The following is a 19,123-nucleotide window of genomic DNA, read 5'->3' on the forward strand; positions in this document are numbered from 1 at the left end:
TTGTTTTGGAAAATGTCTTCACTCTTTTCAGAGTGAAGAGTGAAATTCTCTAGTGCTTAGTCTGCAAAAAAAGAGATGAATTGCTTTGCAAAATGATAGGTGAAAAACAGTAAGATGAGAGAGAAAAAGAAGGGAATAGGACTGGAGTGGAGGAATAAGAATGAGGAGTGGGAAATGTATCTAGAGAAATTTGTTGGTGTCAGTTTGTTAAAAACCTTCAAATCCACACAAGCTGCCCAAGGTTGTAAAGCTAATTTTGATTGCAGAACTGGAAACAGAGATCTTTCTAGAAACGCACATTGCCTCTCCAAGAATTAAAGTCCCCCCCACTTTTACTATTAAATAATACCTTGTGAGTATTAAATAGAGTTCAGAGCTCTTTTATAATGTCTGAATATCTGTGACAATTCTGTATTTTGCATAGTTGATTAAGAATAGATTTACAACGGCGCCCGCGGCTCACTAGGCTAATCCTCCACCTTGCGGTGCCGGCACACCGGGTTCTAGTCCCGGTCGGGGCACCGGATTCTGTCCCGGTTGCCCCTCTTCCAGACCAGCTCTCTGCTGTGGCCAGGGAGTGCAGTGGAGGATGGCCCAAGTGCTTGGGCCCTACACCCCCATGGGAGACCAGGATAAGTACCTGGCTCATGCCATCGGATGAAGGATGAGCGCGATGCGCCGGCCGCAGCGCGCCAGCCGAGGCAGCCATTGGAGGGTGAACCAACGGCAAAAGGAAGACCTTTCTCTCTGTCTCTTTCTCTCACTGTCCACTATGCCTGTCAAAAAAAAAAAAAAAAAAAAAAAGAATAGATTTACCAAACAGAAATCAGTTTACAGTTATATTTCAGGGAAGGCTTACGGGAAAATACCCAGAAACCACAATATCAACTACAATTTGCGAGAGTAGATAAAACAGTACCTTGTGGCGGTGCCGCGGCTCACTAGGCTAATCCTCCGCCTAGCGGCGCCGGCACACCGGGTTCTAGTCCCGGTCGGGGCGCCGGATTCTGTCCCGGTTGCCCCTCTTCCAGGCCAGCCCTCTGCTGTGGCCAGGGAGTGCAGTGGAGGATGGCCCAGGTGCTTGGGCCCTGCACCCACATGGGAGACCAGGAGAAGCACCTGGCTCCTGCCATCGGATCAGCGCGGTGCGCCGGCCGCAGCGCGCCCGCCGCGGCGGCCATTGGAGGGAGAACCAACGGCAAAGGAAGACCTTTCTCTCTGTCTCTCTCTCTCACTGTCCACTCTGCCTGTCAAAAAACAAAAAACAGACCAAAAAAAAAAAAAAAAAACAAAACAAAACAAAAAAAAAACCAGTACCTTGTGCTTGACTATTTTTTGGTGTTCTGTAGTAAGCAAAGTTCTTCAAATTAAATTTGTTAAACTTATTGTTATTCCTTTTAATCGATAAATGCCCGTGGTCTTGTCCAACTGGCATTGTTATATGGTAACAGAGAAATGTAAACCTTTGTAAAACTTTCTTAGTTTTTGGAAACCAACAAAGCCTGAATTTTCCAAGTGTTAATACACTGAGCCTCACCTTATTCACCTGTGTGGAGATATAGTCCAAGCTAAAGAGCACAGTCAATAAAGAAATGGAGAAATCCCTATGTTCTTAAAGTTGTACTTATGAAATGCATGAAGTCTATATTCCTTAAATAAAAGGTTTCTTTGGGGCAGGGAATAAATAAAAAATAAGTAAATAAAAAAAGAAATGGAGTTTAGAAAGCATTTTATTTTCCTAATTTTCTATTTGTGGCAATTCCTGGCCAGTGCCGTGGCTAATAGGCTAATCCTCCGCCTGCAGCCCCGCCACACTGGGTAATAGTCCCGGTCGGGGCGCCGGATTCTGTCCCGGTTGCCCCTCTTCCAGGCCAGCTCTCTGCTGTGGCCCGGGAGTGCAGTGGAGGATGGCCCAAGTGCTTGGGCCCTGCACCCCATGGGAGACCAGGAGAAGCACCTGGCTCCTGGCTTCAGATCAGCACAGTGTGCCGGCCGCAGCGCGCTGGCCGCAGCAGCCATTGGGGAGTGAACCAACGGAAAAGGAGGACATTTCTCTCTGTCTCTCTCACTGTCCACTCTGCCTGTCAAAAAAAAAAAAAAAAGAAAGAAAAAGAAAAAAGAAAGAAATTTCAGCTCCTGCTCGATATGTCTGTAGCAACTGCTAGGGTCAGATTTTCAAGATACACATGTTAGAAGAAAATCATGATTTGGGGTTTCCAAAACTGAGATGCAGGGAAGACTGAGTAGTAATAGTCATTCTCTTTCTTTCTAACCACCTTGCCTTGGGACTTCCATTCCATATTTTTTAAAAATTAACAATTGGTGGACAAAGAGATTGTGATATATATGTACAATGGGATGTTATTCAGCAATAAAAAGAATGAAGTTATATCATTTGCAGCGAAATGACTGGAACTGGAGGACATCATGTTGAGTGAAATAAGCCAGACACAGAACAACCTAATATGTGGGAGTTTAAATAAAAAACAAACGAAAAAGGGAAAGAAATGCCTGAGTATAGAAGTTTTGGCGCGAATACAGCATTTTGTTAACTTTGAAATGTTTGTCAAACAAATCGATAGAATTATAAATTGCTATGGTGTTAATGACTTTATGACTATTTTAAATATTTACTTTATATTAGTAATGAATCTGTTTTCATTAGATTATGGTTTCTAGCCCTGGTGTATTTTCCTGCTGGACTATGGTCTTTTTAAACTTTGTTTGTTGAACTATTTATTTAGTGAGCCATTCATTCTTTGACTATAATGTAAATTTAAAATATGTTATCTCAAAAAATAATACATAAATATATGTATACATATATAATAAAATACAGAAATATTAAATTGAACATTTTAAAAATAAAAAATTAATAATAATTGCACATATTTATAGGCTACAGTGCATTATTTCAATACATATATATAAAATGTGTACTGATCCAATCAGGGTAATCAATATTTCCCCTTCTTTGAAATGTTTTTGTGATTGGAACTTTGCAGCTCCTTTGTTCTATTTGCTCACAAAATATGTCAGTTTATTGTGAGCTATAGTTACTCTACTATGCCGTGTAACGTTAGCAACTTATTCCTTTGATCTAACTCTGATTTGATGTTCATCATCCAGACTCCCTCTAACCTTTTTGTGTGTGTGTGTGCCAAAGCGTCATGTCTCTGTTTTATTTTTAATTTTTTAATTCAAATTCCGGGGGCCATCTGCCCGAGCGTCATGTCTCTTATTTCTTTCTTTATTTAATCTGAGCAAGCACGGGTCACCGCTTGAAGCGGTAGGTGATGGGCAGCAGCAGCTAGCTCTTCTTGAGCGCCTGCACCTTCTTGAGCGTCTCGTCGTCCAGGGCCAGGAAGCAGCGGCGCGAGTACTCGAGCAGGCGCTCCTTGGAGAGGTCGAACTCGCCCACCTCAGCCAGCTTCTCGGGGCCACGATGAGCAGCTCGGCGATGGGCGTGGTCAGCGCCACGGTGTTGCGGTCAGCGCCACGGTGTTGCGGTCAGCGCCACGGTGTTGCGGTCCACGCGGTGGTGCTCGAAGGCCCGAGACATGCTCTTGAGCTTCTGGAAGGTGCCCAGGATCTTCTTGTAGCGGCACAGCCGTCGGCGTCCTTCACCCGCTGCCGCTCCCCGGCCTTGGGCTTCCCGAAGCGCCTCCAGCCGGCGCCTGCCCGCGGCCACTGCCTCTTCCACTTGCTGGCGCTGCCTTCCTCGGACGCGGCACTGAGCTACGAGGCGGCCGACTCCAGGTCCGAGGCCTCGCCTCTAGGTCCGAGACCTCGCATTCCGCGCCACCGCGGCTGTCCCCCTCCGCCCCCCGGGGCCCCGGCTTGGCCCGGCAGTGGTCCTCTGCGTCCACGCGCGCGGAGGAGATGAGCTTGTCCAGCTGGCAGCGCAGGAAGTCCCGCTCCTCCTCCAGGTCCTTGATGTGCTTCTGCAGCCATGAGTTCCTCTCCAGGGCCAGATGCAGCTGCGCCTTGACGCTGTTCATCAGGGCCAGGTTGGGCGACGCGGCCTCCGCGGGCTCCTGGAAGCCCGCCTTCGAGGAGTTCAGGCTGTAGAGAGCTGCGAGTCTCCAGCTTCTAGTAACCACTATTCTGTGTTCACATTGGTTTTTTTCTTTGTTTTTGGGTGTTTGTTGTTGTTGTTGTTGTTAAGCTTCCACATACGGAGGTGAACATGCAGTATTTATCTTTCTGTATTTGGCTTATTTCACTCTACCATGACATCCTCCAGTTCCATCCATGGCAGGATTTCATTCTTTATTGTAGCTAAATAATATTCCATTTTGTGTGTGTGTGTGTGTGCTCGTGCGTGTATCTTTGCCCAGTCATCTGATGATAGATATCTTGGTTGATTCCATATCTTAGCCACTGTGAATCATGCTGCAGTTAACATGGTGGAGTAGGTATCTCTTTTATATAATGATTTCATGTCTTTTGGATATGTATCCAGTAGTAGGATTCCTAGAGCACACAGAAGACCTGTTTCTAGGTTTTAGAAGAATCTCCATCCTGTTTTCCATACTGGCTGCATTAATTTACATTCTTATCAATAATGTAAAAGAGCTCTTCCTTCTCTACGTCCTCCCCAGCATTTATTACTTGCTATTATTCTAACAGGGGTGATATGATATTTCATATTTCATATGATATTGTATTTGATTTACATTTCCCTTTTGATTAATAATATTGAGCAGCTGACCCACCATATGTGTATGATACATGATTTTTGTTTTAATCTACAAAGAATTGGGGCGTGTTATCACATGCATTGTAACTACTACTGACTGTTAATGTAGATATGAGGACACATAGAAAAAAGGACAAGAGAAGACGAAAGAAATTGCAAACTATCTTTAACATCTACTCTCTTTTTCTCATTGGCATGCTGGTTTTTTGTAAAGTGAGGCAACAATCCACTAGTGACTGACAATCCAGCATCTGACATATGGCTTTACTACTTCCTGGCTTTGGATTAGTATGTTTGAATCTGAAAAGTGAAAATAATGGTGAGTAGCTATTTGGAATCGAGAATACAAAGAAGTTTAAGCATCTGAATTCAAAAAAATGGGAAACATAATCATCATTGTCATCATAAGTACTTATAGCAGCAATAGAAGTAATAGAAGTTCTGATCTGCTCATCTTCTACAATATCTCACTCTACTTCTGTCAAAAGCTTATTACATTTTCTCCCCCATGGGAGACCAGGAAAAGCACCTGGCTCCTGGCTCCTGCCAACGGATCAGCGCGGTGCACCGGCCACAGCGCGCTGGCCGCGGCAGCCATTGGAGGGTGAACCAACGGCAAAGGAAGACCTTTCTCTCTGTCTCTCTCTCTCTCACTGTCCACTCTGCCTGTCAGAAAAAAAAAAAAGCTTATTGCATTTTCTCATAAGGTTCTTGAAATATCTATTAAAAATTCAGTGACAAAGGAAGATTTTCAAGGAATAGTTGCTGAAAATTTCTTTGAAATGCAAGATTAGTTTCTCCTTTATCTCAGTAATATCTTGCATTTCTATTTACCCCAGGTCTAGATTTATAAAGAAAGATAGAAGAAATATTGGAGTGGATCTTCTTTATCTAGTGGGAAGTCAGGACCACATGTCCCAGAGTCTGAAAGAAAGTGGGCAAGCATAGTTAGAAAATTAATAATGACACAGTTACGTAATGAAAGATCTAAACTGTGTTCACAACTCTATGGGGGAATATTAGTGGCAAGTTATACTGTGGATCTTGAAAGATATGCTGAATCTCGACCACATTCTATGATTTCCCCAATATTAGAAACATTAATCACCCATGGAAAACCAGGAAACCGAGTTCTACTTGTTTTAGAGGTAGAGAAGAGTGTGAATCAGAGAAAAGTGAGATGAGTCAGGAACAATGAAGCCAAGCTTGTCATCTAGTACTGGAATTTTTGCTGGAATAATTATATGTTGGATAGGAAGCGTAACTTCTTCTTGACTTTCTACTGGCGATGTAGGCAGGGAGGTAGAAAAGATGAACTGAGTCAAACTCCACTTTGACTATGACCTTATCTAAATAAGATCGAAGTTGGCGAGCTCAGGGGGCTTCCATGGCCTTGGCAACTCATGACTAGAGCCTGAGGAGATGACTGACACCTTAAACAAGAGTCAATTTGTTAAGTCAACAACAGGAGTCACTGTGCACTTACTCTTCATGTAGGATCTCTGTCCTTAATGTGCTGTACATTGTGATTTAATGCTATAACTAGTACTCAAACAGTATTTTACACTTTATGTTCTGTGTATGTACACACTGTTAAAAATCTTTACTTAATATGTACTAAATTGATCTTCTGTATATAAAGATAATTGAAAATGAATCTTGATGCGAATGGAATGGGAGAGGGAGCAGGAGATGGGAGGGTTGCCGGTGGGAGGGAAGTTATGGAGGGGGGGAAGCCACTGCAATCCATAAGCTGTACTTTTGGAAATTTACATTTATTAACTAAAAGTTAAAAAAAGAAAAGATGAACTGAGTACTGTACCAACCAAACTGTATCCAGTTCCATGCCCATTCAACATGACTGCAGGTTCAGCACACCCACTCCCCATCATGCAGTTGAATCTCACTTCCCATCATGCACCAGGCACATGACACTTACTAGATTCCAACACATGCTCTGTAGCCATATGTACACAATATGCCATACTCCCAGAGATCATCACAGATGCTGCAGCACTTCCAAAAACTTTGCTTCCTTTGACTATTCAATTCATCCTTGCCTCAAGCACCACATCATCCTATAAAAGCATGAGTTTGAATTTTGTAAGTTGCAACATTCATTGTCTCTTAATAATGCCTGCACTAGGCCGGCGCCGTGGCTCACTAGGCTAATCCTCCACCTTGCGGCGCCGGCACACCGGGTTCTAGTCCCGTTTGGGGCGCCGGATTCTGTCCCGGTTGCCCCTCTTCCAGGCCAGCTCTCTGCTGTGGCCAGGGAGTGCAGTGGAGGATGGCCCAAGTGCTTGGGCCCTGCACCCCATGGGAGACCAGGAGAAGCACCTGGCTCCTGCCATCGGATCAGCGCGGTGCGCCAGCCGCAGCGTGCTGGCTGAGGCGGCCATTGGAGGGTGAACCAATGGCAAAAGGAAGACCTTTCTCTCTCTCTCTCTCTCTCTCTCTCACTGTCCACTCTGCCTGTAAAAAAAAAAAAAAAAAAAAAAAAAAAAAAAGAATGCCTGCACTCCTGTGTATGTACTTTCCTTTTATCTTTAAATAAATCGCACTTTCCTGCTTCCCTTTATCATTATCTCCTCCTTGAATTCTTTCACACCTGGAGGCAAGAGACTGGAACAAGTCTATCAGGGGTGGGGGATCTCTCTCTAGACCCATACAGCACAGTTATTACTCTTGTACACCCACTTATTCTTATTCCTCCTCTTACTCTTCTGCTTCCCTTCCCCACCAATAAGTCTGCCTCAGACCATAAGAGCATTCACTAAGAACTTGCAATATAAAAGGTAATAATCACCTCTTTACCTCTTTCACCCTATCTTCCTGGGATAATGAATTTGATTTCAGAAGTGCCCGCTAGGAAGCTTCTTTTCCAACTTTTCTGTAATTCTTTGCAAATCAAGACCTGCAAACTATTTCAGAGGGAGTTTGACTTGGGATGACCAAGAAAGAATGTCAGGCTCTCTTTGTATCATGGTGTGGACTTAGAGAGGAATGGTGACAGCAGATGTCTAAGACTGTGAGGTTGCCCTGTAGCTGGTTCCTAGTGTCTTTGAACAAACTCGAGCTGTGATCAAGGAAACCTCCACTATACCTTAAGAAGGAGGGAACTTTACTTCTTAGGGTCATTGTAGGAAGATTCATCAGCTACCTCATTGTTTGCCTCTCCCTGGATAACATCCATGTGCCCATGTGGAAATGAGTGTGCACCTTCTTCATCAGTAATCACATCTGTTAACTTTTACAGGTGTTCTTCGGTTTAAAGTGAGGCACATTTTATGCTTCCCTTTTTGATGTGGTTGATAACCACACATAAATCTGTCTTGTTTAAACCTGATTCAAGGCATTTACTTACCCAGTAAGAGAAATATAAGCCTATAGCCAACTCAGTCCACCGACTGGTTGTTTCCAGTGTTAAATCTGCCATTTGACTGGCTGAGTAAACATTAGCTTTGCCTCTCCAACCAGACTCATTAATTCATTGAATAGCAGGATGATAGCCCTTCTTCAGAGAATCAGTATTTAATGGCAGTTGAGTTCAGACTTGTGCACACAGAATTAGCAGGATATCAGATATCCATTTCCTTAAAAGACTATAGCATCTCCTAGGAATGAGAAACCAATCACCTTTGGGTACCACTAAGTTAACCCACAAAGGCAGAAGTGAGAGAAAATTCTGAGTAGTGTATGGTGTTGGTTGCTTAACACTGTCAGCCCAATGTTATAGATGTAGTAGGATCCAATGTCATGGAAATGTGATGATGGCATATCACCAGTGAAATTAGAAGAAGTTATTCTACTAGAATGCAAGTGCCAGAGTCAATGTGTTGGTATTTCATCTTCTCTCCTCAACCAACTTTGGCTCTAACTTAAGGAGCTCCAAGGTGACAGCAATAGGTGGTAATGCCTGGAAGCTACAGCAATAGGGATGGCTTCTAGTGGAACTCTGGTGCCTGGAAGACAGCTGTCAAGGAGAGGGAGCAAAAAGAGAGAAGAAAGGGAAATTCCCTAGGTGGCGAAATGGCCAACTCACATAATCTGTTTGTGGCTCCCATGGGGAGGCAGGAAAAAGAGCAAGTGAAAAAGTATGATTTTTGAGAACCAAGCCCTCTAGATATATTTTATCATTTAATCCTTAAAATAATCTTCTGACTTACCTACTAATATTTCCCCCACTTTCCAGATAAGATTTTTCAGGCTGATGCAATTCAAGTAAGTCATCCAGTGTCAGTTGACAACAAGCATAGGATCTAGATTTAAAACTTAAAGCAATCTGACAGCAGAGCCCTAATTTTCAGTAATTCCTTCATGTGTATCCTTACACTCATGAGAGCTGGAAAGACTAAGATTTAAATACTCCACTTAAATACTAAGACTTAAATACTAAATTTAAAGACTAAAGACTTAAATACTTATTAGATGCTGTTTATTTGCTCTGCCACAGTTCACAGGGTTAGAAATTCTGTTTATGGAACTCCAAGGCATGCTCAATAGTGTTCCCAGAAGGATTCACATATGTTTTAATAATCACCACCATTCAATATTATACTATCCTGTGGCCACTTAATTGGTTTTATTTATTTATTTATTTATTTATTTATTTATTTATTTTTTGATAGGCAGAGTGGACAGTGAGACAGCCCACTGCACTGATCCGATGGCAGGAGCCAGGTACTTATCCTGGTCTCCCATGGGGTGCAGGGCCCAAGTACTTGGGCCATCCTCCACTGCACTCCCTGGCCACATCAGAGAGCTGGCCTGGAAGAGGGGCAACCGGGACAGAATCCGGCGCCCCGAACGGGACTAGAACCCGGTGTGCCGGCACCGCAAGGCGGAGGATTAGCCTAGTAAGCCGCAGCGCCGGCCCACTTAATTGGTTTTAAAGACATGTTTTTCAGGGAGTAGCCTATACAATGAGGTATGTATTAATATAACAACAAAAATATGCACTTATTTTCTATGTAATCTTAGAAAAAGAAGAATAATTTCCCTTTCTCAAATTTTCCTAAGTGGCAAGATATCTGATAGTTGGGGAATAGGCAGAAAATTCAATGACCTCTTAATTAGCACAATAAGATATCGGAGAAAAACAAAATAAAGCAAGGTGAACTATTTTTGTAAAGAAAGAAGGCTGAGGCAAAAATATGCACAATGAAACTTAATTGATAAGTTATCTTTCTTCTGAATAATTAAAATGGCTTAATAAGTAGATTAATTGTCACATAATCCTTTGAAATAAATTTCTTTATTCATTTGCTTTGTCAGTCAGTTAATATTTTGGGTGTATTCTGCATGTTGAGAATCATTGTGTTAGGAACCATCAGCATAAAAATGAGAAGAGCAAAGAAGCAATATGCCATTGTTTATTGGCTTATAGAGCTCTAATCTGGTGGAAGAAAGAGGCAAAAAGATAGATATGCTGGAGATAATACTATTTGCATTGGGTGTTACTGAATTACTTAAATTCATTTCTTGGATGGGGACAAGGTACCTAAGGAATAGAAGGAATGACTCTTGAGGATGGACTCCTTTTCTGAGTGTTACAGGATTCATAAAGGTAGTTGAGCAAAGGAGGTCATGGCATGGAAGGTGGGAAGTAGCCATCCATCCATGCATGGTCAACAGAGACAGCTCAAGCAAGCAGAAGGTGAGAAATTCCTCAGTGTGTGGGTGAACCATGTAGAGTTGTGGGACCTTCGACTAGGAAGGAAAAGGCTAGAAGGACAGTCAGGGGCCCATTTATGGGAAGTCTTTTATACCATGCTAGACTGCAAATTGAAGCCAGCACACAATTTTTGCTGCCTTTTTTTTTTTTTTTTTGACAGGCAGAGAGAGACAGAGACAGAGACAGAGACAGAGAGAAAGGTCTTCCTTCTGTTAGTTCACCCCTCAAGTGGCCGCTACGGCTGGCACGCTGTGCTGATCTGAAGCCAGGAGCCAGGTACTTCTCCTGGTCTCCCATGGGGTGCAGGGCCCAAGCACTTGGGCCATCCTCCACTGCACTCCCAGGCCACAGCAGAGAGCTGGACTGAAAGAGGAGCAACCGGGACAGAATCCGGCGCCCCAACCAGGACTAGAACTGGGGATGCCGGCGCCACAGGCAGAGGATTAGCCTGTCTTTCTTTCTTTCTTTCTTTCTTTCTTTCTTTCTTTCTTTCTTTCTTTCTTTCTTTCTTTCTTTCTTTCTTTCTCTCTCTCTCTCTCTCTCTCTCTCTCTCTCTCTCTCTCTCTCTCTTTCTTTCTTTCTTTCTTTCTTTCTTTCTTTCTTTCTTTCTTTCATATATAGACAGAATTTTCCACAAAGTTAAGTGTGCTTGGTGGGAGAAACTGGACATTTTCTTGAGATTATATTGCATGTATGTGTAGGTTAAAATTTTCTTTTATGAAAAGACTGTGATAGAAGATGGTATTTAAGTTATTTCCATAGCAAATGTAAATTTTGCATCTTTCTAAGGTTTCCAATTTAAAAAAATATATTATCTTCGGCTTTAGATGAAGATTCCGAGAGCTACTGCTGCAGGTAAGGGAGCAGTTGAAATGATTTAGTTACAAAATGTCACAAGTTCCTTCAGCGGTGCGGAGACTAAATTTGAAGGATATAAGATCAAAAGCAGGAAGATCATATCTGAGGTGAATGCTCTCATCTGGATGAGAGATGATAAAGGCTTGACCTTGGGCTGGGGCAGTAGGGATGCGAAGTCAGAGACAGATTAAAAGTGTTTTTACAGGATAAACTCAGCAGAATTCAGTGATAGGGAACAGAAATGAGAGAGAGGGTTGAATAGCACCCTTCCCTGCTGTAGCACGTCACAGTGGTAGAGCTAGTTTCTTCATGTTCTGAAGAACCATGTGGCAAACATAGCTCTCTGCTCCAATTTTGTTCTGTTCAGTGCAATTAGTAGAAAGATGGAAGGAGGCAGCAAAGTTATCTTCAAGTAACACCAGTTGCTTTCAAGGTTAAACCACTTTGGAAGAAATTTTTACAGGTATTGGTTCTAAGCTGGGTCACAATATAAGCTCTTTGATTGTGAGAGAAACAGGGTGAAAAACTTAGTGGTGTAGTATGGAAGGCAAGAGAGTCAGGCAAATAATAAGGACATTATAAAAGCCCAGCAATAGACCAGGACAGATATGATTCAGGTGCACAGTATTCACCCTGGTTTTTTAATACAATCAATGCAAATGCTAATACGGTCTCCCTTCTCCTCACTTCTTTTCCTTGATTCTTATAGGGAATTGAAAGCATCAGTTAGCTCTGGACCAGGTTGGTAGTTCAGCTGGGTCCTGGTTGCCAGGGCCACCATACATACACCTTTTGCTACCTTAGAGAAAACTGGTTTAATTGTGAACATGAATGGAACAACTTGTGGAATCACACAACTTTCACTATTGTGGCAGAAACCACAACCTAAGAGTAGTTGAGTATTCTCTGGAAAAACAACTTTCTAGCATATGCAATGGCAAATTAGTCAAGGAACTAGGATTCAAATTATAGACCTTCTGGCCATGAATTATATTCAGTGGAAAGTAATATAACAAATTTAGATACTGAAGCCTGATTAGGAGCTGGGATAGCATGCAGGAGTCCTCAGAAGACTGTTGGGAAAGGACTCACTGAATGATAACAAAACAATACCAGACCATGTCCTCTGAGTTTTGATTCTATTTGACCCTGGAAGCAAAGCATGCTTGAAATGTGCAAAAACAATCAGAAATGTGCTTGGATTTTAGAAGGCTGAGTCATATGGTATTCCTGCTGGGCAGGAAATTAATGGTGATAGGAACACAACTTGGAAACAAAAGATAGGTATTAAAAATGAGGCTACTAAAACAACCTTGCTCTTAAGGGAATGAATGACTCAGAATTCAATAACAGATAGTTAAATGGAAATGTTAAAATTGAAACATTAAATAATTGGAATACTAAAACAATAATTCTTTGTCATTTGCATTTGATGGGTAGGAGCCAGAATTGTGTCATTCTCTGTGGAATGATTCTGTAGCTTCATCTTAAAGTGTTTAATATTGTTATGACGTAATGGGAGATAAGTAACTTCCAGTTAAAAGGAAATTAGTTGACAAAATTTCATGAAACAACTACTTAATCAGGGATATATTGAACACTGAATTGAACATTGAATCTGTGAAAGATTCTATGCTGTGGACACAGTGGTTTTTCTTTTTCTCTTAAGTAGCATCAATTCCCTTTCTTCTGTCCTTGCAATAGTACCCAGATTTCTCCTTGGGAAACCACTCTTCTCCCTGTTGGGTAGGAGCCCTGGTGGTTTGCTCAGCTGACTCCAGCTCCAGCTGCTTATCCCTAACCATTCTGTGCCACAAGGATTGGTTGAGGGAAGCCAAGTCTAAGTCAATCAGTGACTGGAATTACCCTCACCACAGTGTAATACCTCTTTTGTCCTGAGCTATAGCCATCTTCTTCTTGCTGTAGAGAAGAAAGTAAAGTTCCAGCTGCTGATGGAAGCCTTCTTGTCGCTTTGAAGGCAGCTCACCTGAAGATTAAGTCAATATGAGGAAATGACCGAAACAGCTGCAGCAAAGTGGAGCTCTCGTCTTGATCAGACTGGATCCAATGCTGGCCTTCTTTGTGGACTTCCTAGTTATGTGATCCAATGACTTCTGTTTCTTGTTTACCTGTTTGTTGGGTGGTTGGAAGTCCCTGTTTGCTTGATGATAGGGCAGGGAGGAGGAATGAAAGGAAATATGATTTTTGTTCTATGTCTTTACACTTACACAAGTATTAACACCACATCTCTTTTGCTCATTTTCATTATAACTGAATTACCTCCTTCACTCCTTTCAAGATGACAGTATTAGCTAGAGAAAGACTTTATTTGCAGACATTTCACTCTGAAGAAACTGACGTTCCCCCTAAGGTACTATGGAGTGGAAAACGATGACACCCACTGCTTGAGAGCAGGAGGATGACCTTGGGGACTATGGAGAAGGACATGAAGGGAGGATGACCGGAATCTCCCCTGATTCCTGTCCCAGGCACAACTGTTCCAATGCCTCTCCTAGATATCGTGACATCATTTTATGTACGAGTAGTAAGAAGTTGATACTGAAGTCCATGACTTGTACCTCAGCATGGTGCAGACTAGCATAAAATTGTCCAAGTGGGGAAGTAGGTCTGGGGTGAGAGGGTTATTTGCACAAAGGACTAATGATTTCCCAGAGAAGACCTTCTCTGGGAATTCCAGGAGAGATGCTTGATGTAGTCAATGAAACCTTTTTAGAGCAGAGATAGACCCGTGTGTACTCACATCTGGTTCCTGAAATGGGAAAGAGAAGACCTTGGGGAAGAAGTGAAAGCAGCTAAAATATTAGAAAGGAAGGAAGGAAAACAGGAGTAGTATAGGGGATAAGGAAGAAAGGAAAAAGAGTGTGAGTGGCCAAGAGTTATCTTCAGTTTCCAGTTGCTGCCACTGTCCGTAGAAGCTTGAGTTTCTAGTGCTTTTCCTGGTGTGGCTAATAGTTAACAAAAAATCAATGATCCAAAACTCCATGATGACAAAATAAAAGGAAATCTGTTAGCAGCAGAAAATATAGCTAGAAACCATCATCTAAAAGTAAGGACTATTATTTCATATGAAGTTACTAGTTCTCCAAACATTTACCAGATATCAAAACTGCTCTCACCAGAAAAATGTGGGAAAAAAGCTTTTATTGCTCTCTAGTGCAAAATGATCCCAATTTAATGTTTTTGTAGAAGAATACCCAACTCTCTGTTCCCTTTTCAAAAGAAATTCTAGTACCAAGGAAAAATATATCCTAGGGTAGATTACTTTGATATGATGATAGCTTCCAAGTATACTCCAGGCAAGCTATCACAGAGCTCACACAACCAAAAGGCTCACAGGCTAAATTAAGACTGTTCAATCATATGGTTTATTAGATCAATCTAGACCATACATCAGGCAGCACGGGAAAAGAGATCAAGTAAGTGTACACAACACAGGATGGAGGACCACAGTACTGAATATACAATTTTACATATATCCTCTCTTCTTTCTTTTTCCTTCTCTCTCTCCTCCCTCTCCCATTCCCATTCATGTCAGCTCTTCTCACCTATTGGTGATATGGTTAAGAGGTTCAGAGCTTGAATAAGAAGACTGAGCAAGCTCAAAATATATGGATCCAATCTATGTTTGCTCTCTTGGAGAGCCTTACGGGCAAGTGCACCTGGTCATAGATGTAGTTCACCTACTAACTTTCTCAGCAACTATGAGGATTTATTTATTTGAAAGACAGCATGGCAGAGAGAAAGAGGGAATGAAAGAGAGAGAGAGAGAGAGAGAGAGAGAGAGAGAGAGAGCACAGTGCATTCAAAGATTTTTCATCTGCTGATTCCCTTCCCAAATGGCTGCAATGACTGATACTGGGTCCGGCCCAAACCACGAGCCTGAAACTCTATCCTGGGCTCCCAGGTGGGTGGCAGAGGCCCTAGCATTTGGGCCATCTTCCCCTGCTTTTCCAGGGCATTAACAGGGACCTGGATTGGAAGCACAACAGCTGGGATTCAAACTGGCTATCTGCTATGGGATGCCAGAGTAGCAAGCAGCAGCTTAACCCACTGTACCACAATGCCAACCTCATCAACTGTGGTTTTATCTTTTGGGCAAGCATATGCAAATCTAGAATGGGACTCCAGTTGCTGGCCAGTTTAGAGATGATTTAAAACTGTCCGCCTGGAAGTGGCTTTTTTGTTTATATAAATGGAATAAATTTCATATATCTCATATATACAGTTATAAGGTCATAATGACACTTCCCACTTCATCCTCCCTCCCTCACTCCCACCCTTCCTCCTGCTTTCTTTCTTATTTTTCTTTTAATTTTTGTGATAATATAATTTTTTCTTTGAGAACAAGTTTTGTCATTAATCGAAGAAGCATCTAAGGAAACAGGCACTTAGGCTTTTCTAAAGCTTATGAGACATAAGAATGTCCTCCACCTGATACACTAAAATGAAATAAATCTTTAAGAACAAGTTTTACTATTAACTCTCATAATACAAATCTTTTCTAAAACTTAACAGTAAGTCTTCCATAGAGTATTAATTGTTAAATTAACAACAGGAGTAACTGTGCACTAACTTCTCATCCAGGACCTCTGTCCTCAAAGAGTTGGATTATGAGAGATTTACTTTACTCAAAGATTTTAGTGTACTAAGTGGAGGACATGCTTGTGTCTCATAAGTTTTAGAAAAGCCTAAGTACCTGACTCCATTGCCTGGTACCTTGGGTGCTTCTTTGATAAATGACAAAACTTGTTCTCAAAGGAAAAAAAAAAGTATATTATCACAAAACTTGAAAGCAAAATAAGAAAGGAAACATGAGGAAGGGTGGGAGTGAGGGAGGGAGAATGTGGTGGGAAGTATCATTATGAACTTAAAACTGTATATATGAGACACACAGGCTCTTGACATGAACTGCCTAGGTTATAGATGCCTTTTGAATCCACAAACTCCTTCAATATTTAGACAAGGCCATAAGCAAAGTGGAAGTTCTCTCTTCCCTTCAGAGAAAAGTACATCCTTTTTTGATGACCACTGCTTTCCACTGGGGTCTCACCCACAGAGGTCCTTCATGTAGGATACTTTTTACCACAGCGTCTTGGCTTTCCATGCCTAAAATGCTCTTGTGAGCTTTTCAGCTAGAATAGAATGCCTTAAGGGCTGATTCTGAGGTCAGAGTGCTACTTTAAGTGATTGTCTATGAGTCTGCTGTATAGATTGCTTCCCATGTTGAAGTCTTTTTCATTCTATTACTATTACCAAACACTTTTTAAAAATTTATTTGAAAGGTAGAGTTATAGACAGTGAGAGAGAGAGAGAGAGAGAGAGAGAGCACGCACGCGCGCGCACACGCAAGAGAGGTCTTCCTTCCATTGGTTCACTCCCCAAATGGTCATGATGGCCGGCGCTGTGCCGATCCAAAGCCAGGGGCCAGGAGCTTCTTCCTGGTCTCCCATGCGGGTGCAGGGGCTCAAACACCTGGGCCATCCTCCACTGCCCTCCTGGGCCACAGCAGAGAGCTGGACTGGAAGAGGAGCAATTGGGACTAGAACCCAGCACCCATATGGGATGCTGGCACAGCAAGGTGGAGGATTAACCAAGTGAGCCATGGCGCCAGCCCATCAAACACTTAATCCTATTTGCATAATCGATTTAACAATCCTATCTATATGATCACTTTAATGCTTAAAATGCTTTTTTTCTTTTTAACCAACTGCTTATGGGGATTTGGAGTCCCATGGCAAATTCTTAAGCTTGATTTTTACCTTAAGATTTGGTCCTTCTTTTTCTCTTTAGGTAAATACTCTTGAATATTTCATCTTTGAAAAGTTATATGTTCCATTTGTTCAATCTTTAGCATCTTTCTGATTGTAAACTATATTTAACTCATGTGAATTCTGCTGTGTCTCACAAGCTGCTTGCTTACTCACTATATTCAGCTTTTCTTGACTGGCTACAAAGAAACTGAATTCTCAAGTAATAGTAAGCACACATTACAGAATACAAGTTTCACCTGCATCATAGCCAGCCAACCACTATTCTTACCATCATATATTGTTTGGTGAAAGACCTGGGAAAAATAAATGAAAATGTGATATATAATCTTTAGCACCCTAGAAATTAAGAATAAATACTTCTGCTATGCTGTTGTCTTCTTTTTTTATTTACAGCAAGATGTTTGACATGCATTATCTTATCCTATCCTCATAATGGACTCAAGAGGTGGGTGCTATTATATCAGGTCTATAGATTAGAGAACTAAGGCTCAGGGAAGGAAGGGAGCTTTCAGAGTTAAGCGGCATGGCAAAGCATTGCAAGGAAGGAAGCCTTAAACCTTCTGACTCCCAAATCCCTCTCTAGTCTTTGGACAAGGGTCTTCCATTTCCAGGGTCCTAGCTATGCTATTGCTTAGTGCCCCTTTTCCCACTCCCTACATCTGTGAGTGTTGTGCACCTATGACCTCCCATAGCAACCTCCAAGAAGGCTTATTTCTCAAGTATTCATTCAAATAGTGATATGCCATTAAAATCTAGGTCACTACTGAAGCAAATTAATGAAGGTTACTCATTTAAAAATAAATCTAAGATTCTCACAGTACACTTGGCCAGATAGGGGATGTAAATGCGTTGCAAAAACTATGTGTTAGGAGAAATGTCCAACTTGCTTAGTCCAAGAAGAAAAAATGTAGCTGGAGAGAGAGGCAGCATGACATTCATAGAAGACAGTACTTACAATGAGAATAATAGACTCACTTTTCTGAGTGTTGTTAAGAGCCAAATACTATTCATATGTTATTTCAAGTCCTCACAACCTCTCAAACATGGATCTTACAGACAGCAAAATGAAGCTCTAGCTGGTTAATAATGTGCTCCAAGTTCCTCAGCTAAGATGTCTTGGGGCCGAGTTTTTGATCCCAGGTCATGGCTGTTGTATGTTGAATTACATTTTCTCCCACTGCCTATATATTTCATTTAACTTCTAATGACTGCAGCAGTTGTTAAAAGTTGTATCTCCATTCTGTAGCTGTTGTTGACAGGCTTAAATGAGAGAAAATCTCTAGCTGACAGTTTCTATGTTTAAACTCATTCTTAAAGTGTCATTAATCCTCAGGAATGAAGTGAGTTAGTGGCAGAATAGGATTACAACCAAGGCAGCAGTGTGTGAGGAGCTGTCATGAATTTGTCACCAGAGAAAATCTGCAGCTACTTTCTGTCAAAGATCATGACCCAGTGCAGCACTCTAAAGCAAGAATAATCATTCTAGGCAGCCACCTTTAATTGGCTTATGAAACTTGGTCAATGTATAGAGTTACCCAGAAGTACATTTTCTGTTAAATTTAAGTTTACAAGCACATCAGGAAGTTGCATTATCTAAAATTTGACAGTTTAAGCACATACTCTTGGGTTTTAATGACTGATGTGTTGCTTTTGAAATTTTCAGGCTAAAGGAGTAACTCTTGAACTTTGGTTAATTGCTTGTCAGCAGGAGCAGCAGCAGAACTATTTCCAGAGGAAAGGTACACTCTGCCCGTGGGACTCCCTCAGACCTACTGATGGAGCTGTGCCAACAGATGGCCCTCTGTCAAGGGCATGAGTCCTGGGTAGGCATCTTGATTTCTGCATGACGACACCCTTGTTATCTTTTCCTGGACTGCTTGTTAAATCTCATGGAATTTATCTTGCCAGGAATTATAACTTCGAACTCCTGATGACCATCCGTTTCTTTGGTATTATGAGCTGTATCCTTGAAACAAGCCAATTTTTATCTGTTCCTGGGCTAGCAATGCACAGTAAGATACCCTCTTGTAATGTTGGACAGCTCCCAGCAAGCTTTGAGCTCAGGAGGGTACACAAGTGGTTTTCTGTTGCTGT

At 41.8% G+C, this 19,123-nt stretch overlaps 1 protein-coding gene across 1 annotated transcript in view; it reads right to left on the reverse strand.

The window, feature by feature from the left end:
- Positions 1-3,247: 3,247 nt before the first annotated feature.
- LOC100344901 (coiled-coil domain-containing protein 106) overlaps positions 3,248-19,123 on the reverse strand; it is a 41,584-nt gene continuing 25,708 nt past the window's right edge. The window contains 4 exon segments of the mRNA XM_008257006.3: positions 3,248-3,609; positions 3,612-3,777; positions 3,780-4,129; positions 13,123-13,224. Coding sequence (XP_008255228.3) covers positions 3,491-3,609; positions 3,612-3,777; positions 3,780-4,129; positions 13,123-13,224 — 737 coding nt within the window. The 3' untranslated portion in view covers positions 3,248-3,490.

The sequence above is a fragment of the Oryctolagus cuniculus genome, chromosome 11 (assembly GCF_964237555.1).
Source record: "Oryctolagus cuniculus chromosome 11, mOryCun1.1, whole genome shotgun sequence".
Taxonomy (NCBI): Eukaryota; Metazoa; Chordata; class Mammalia; order Lagomorpha; family Leporidae; genus Oryctolagus; species Oryctolagus cuniculus.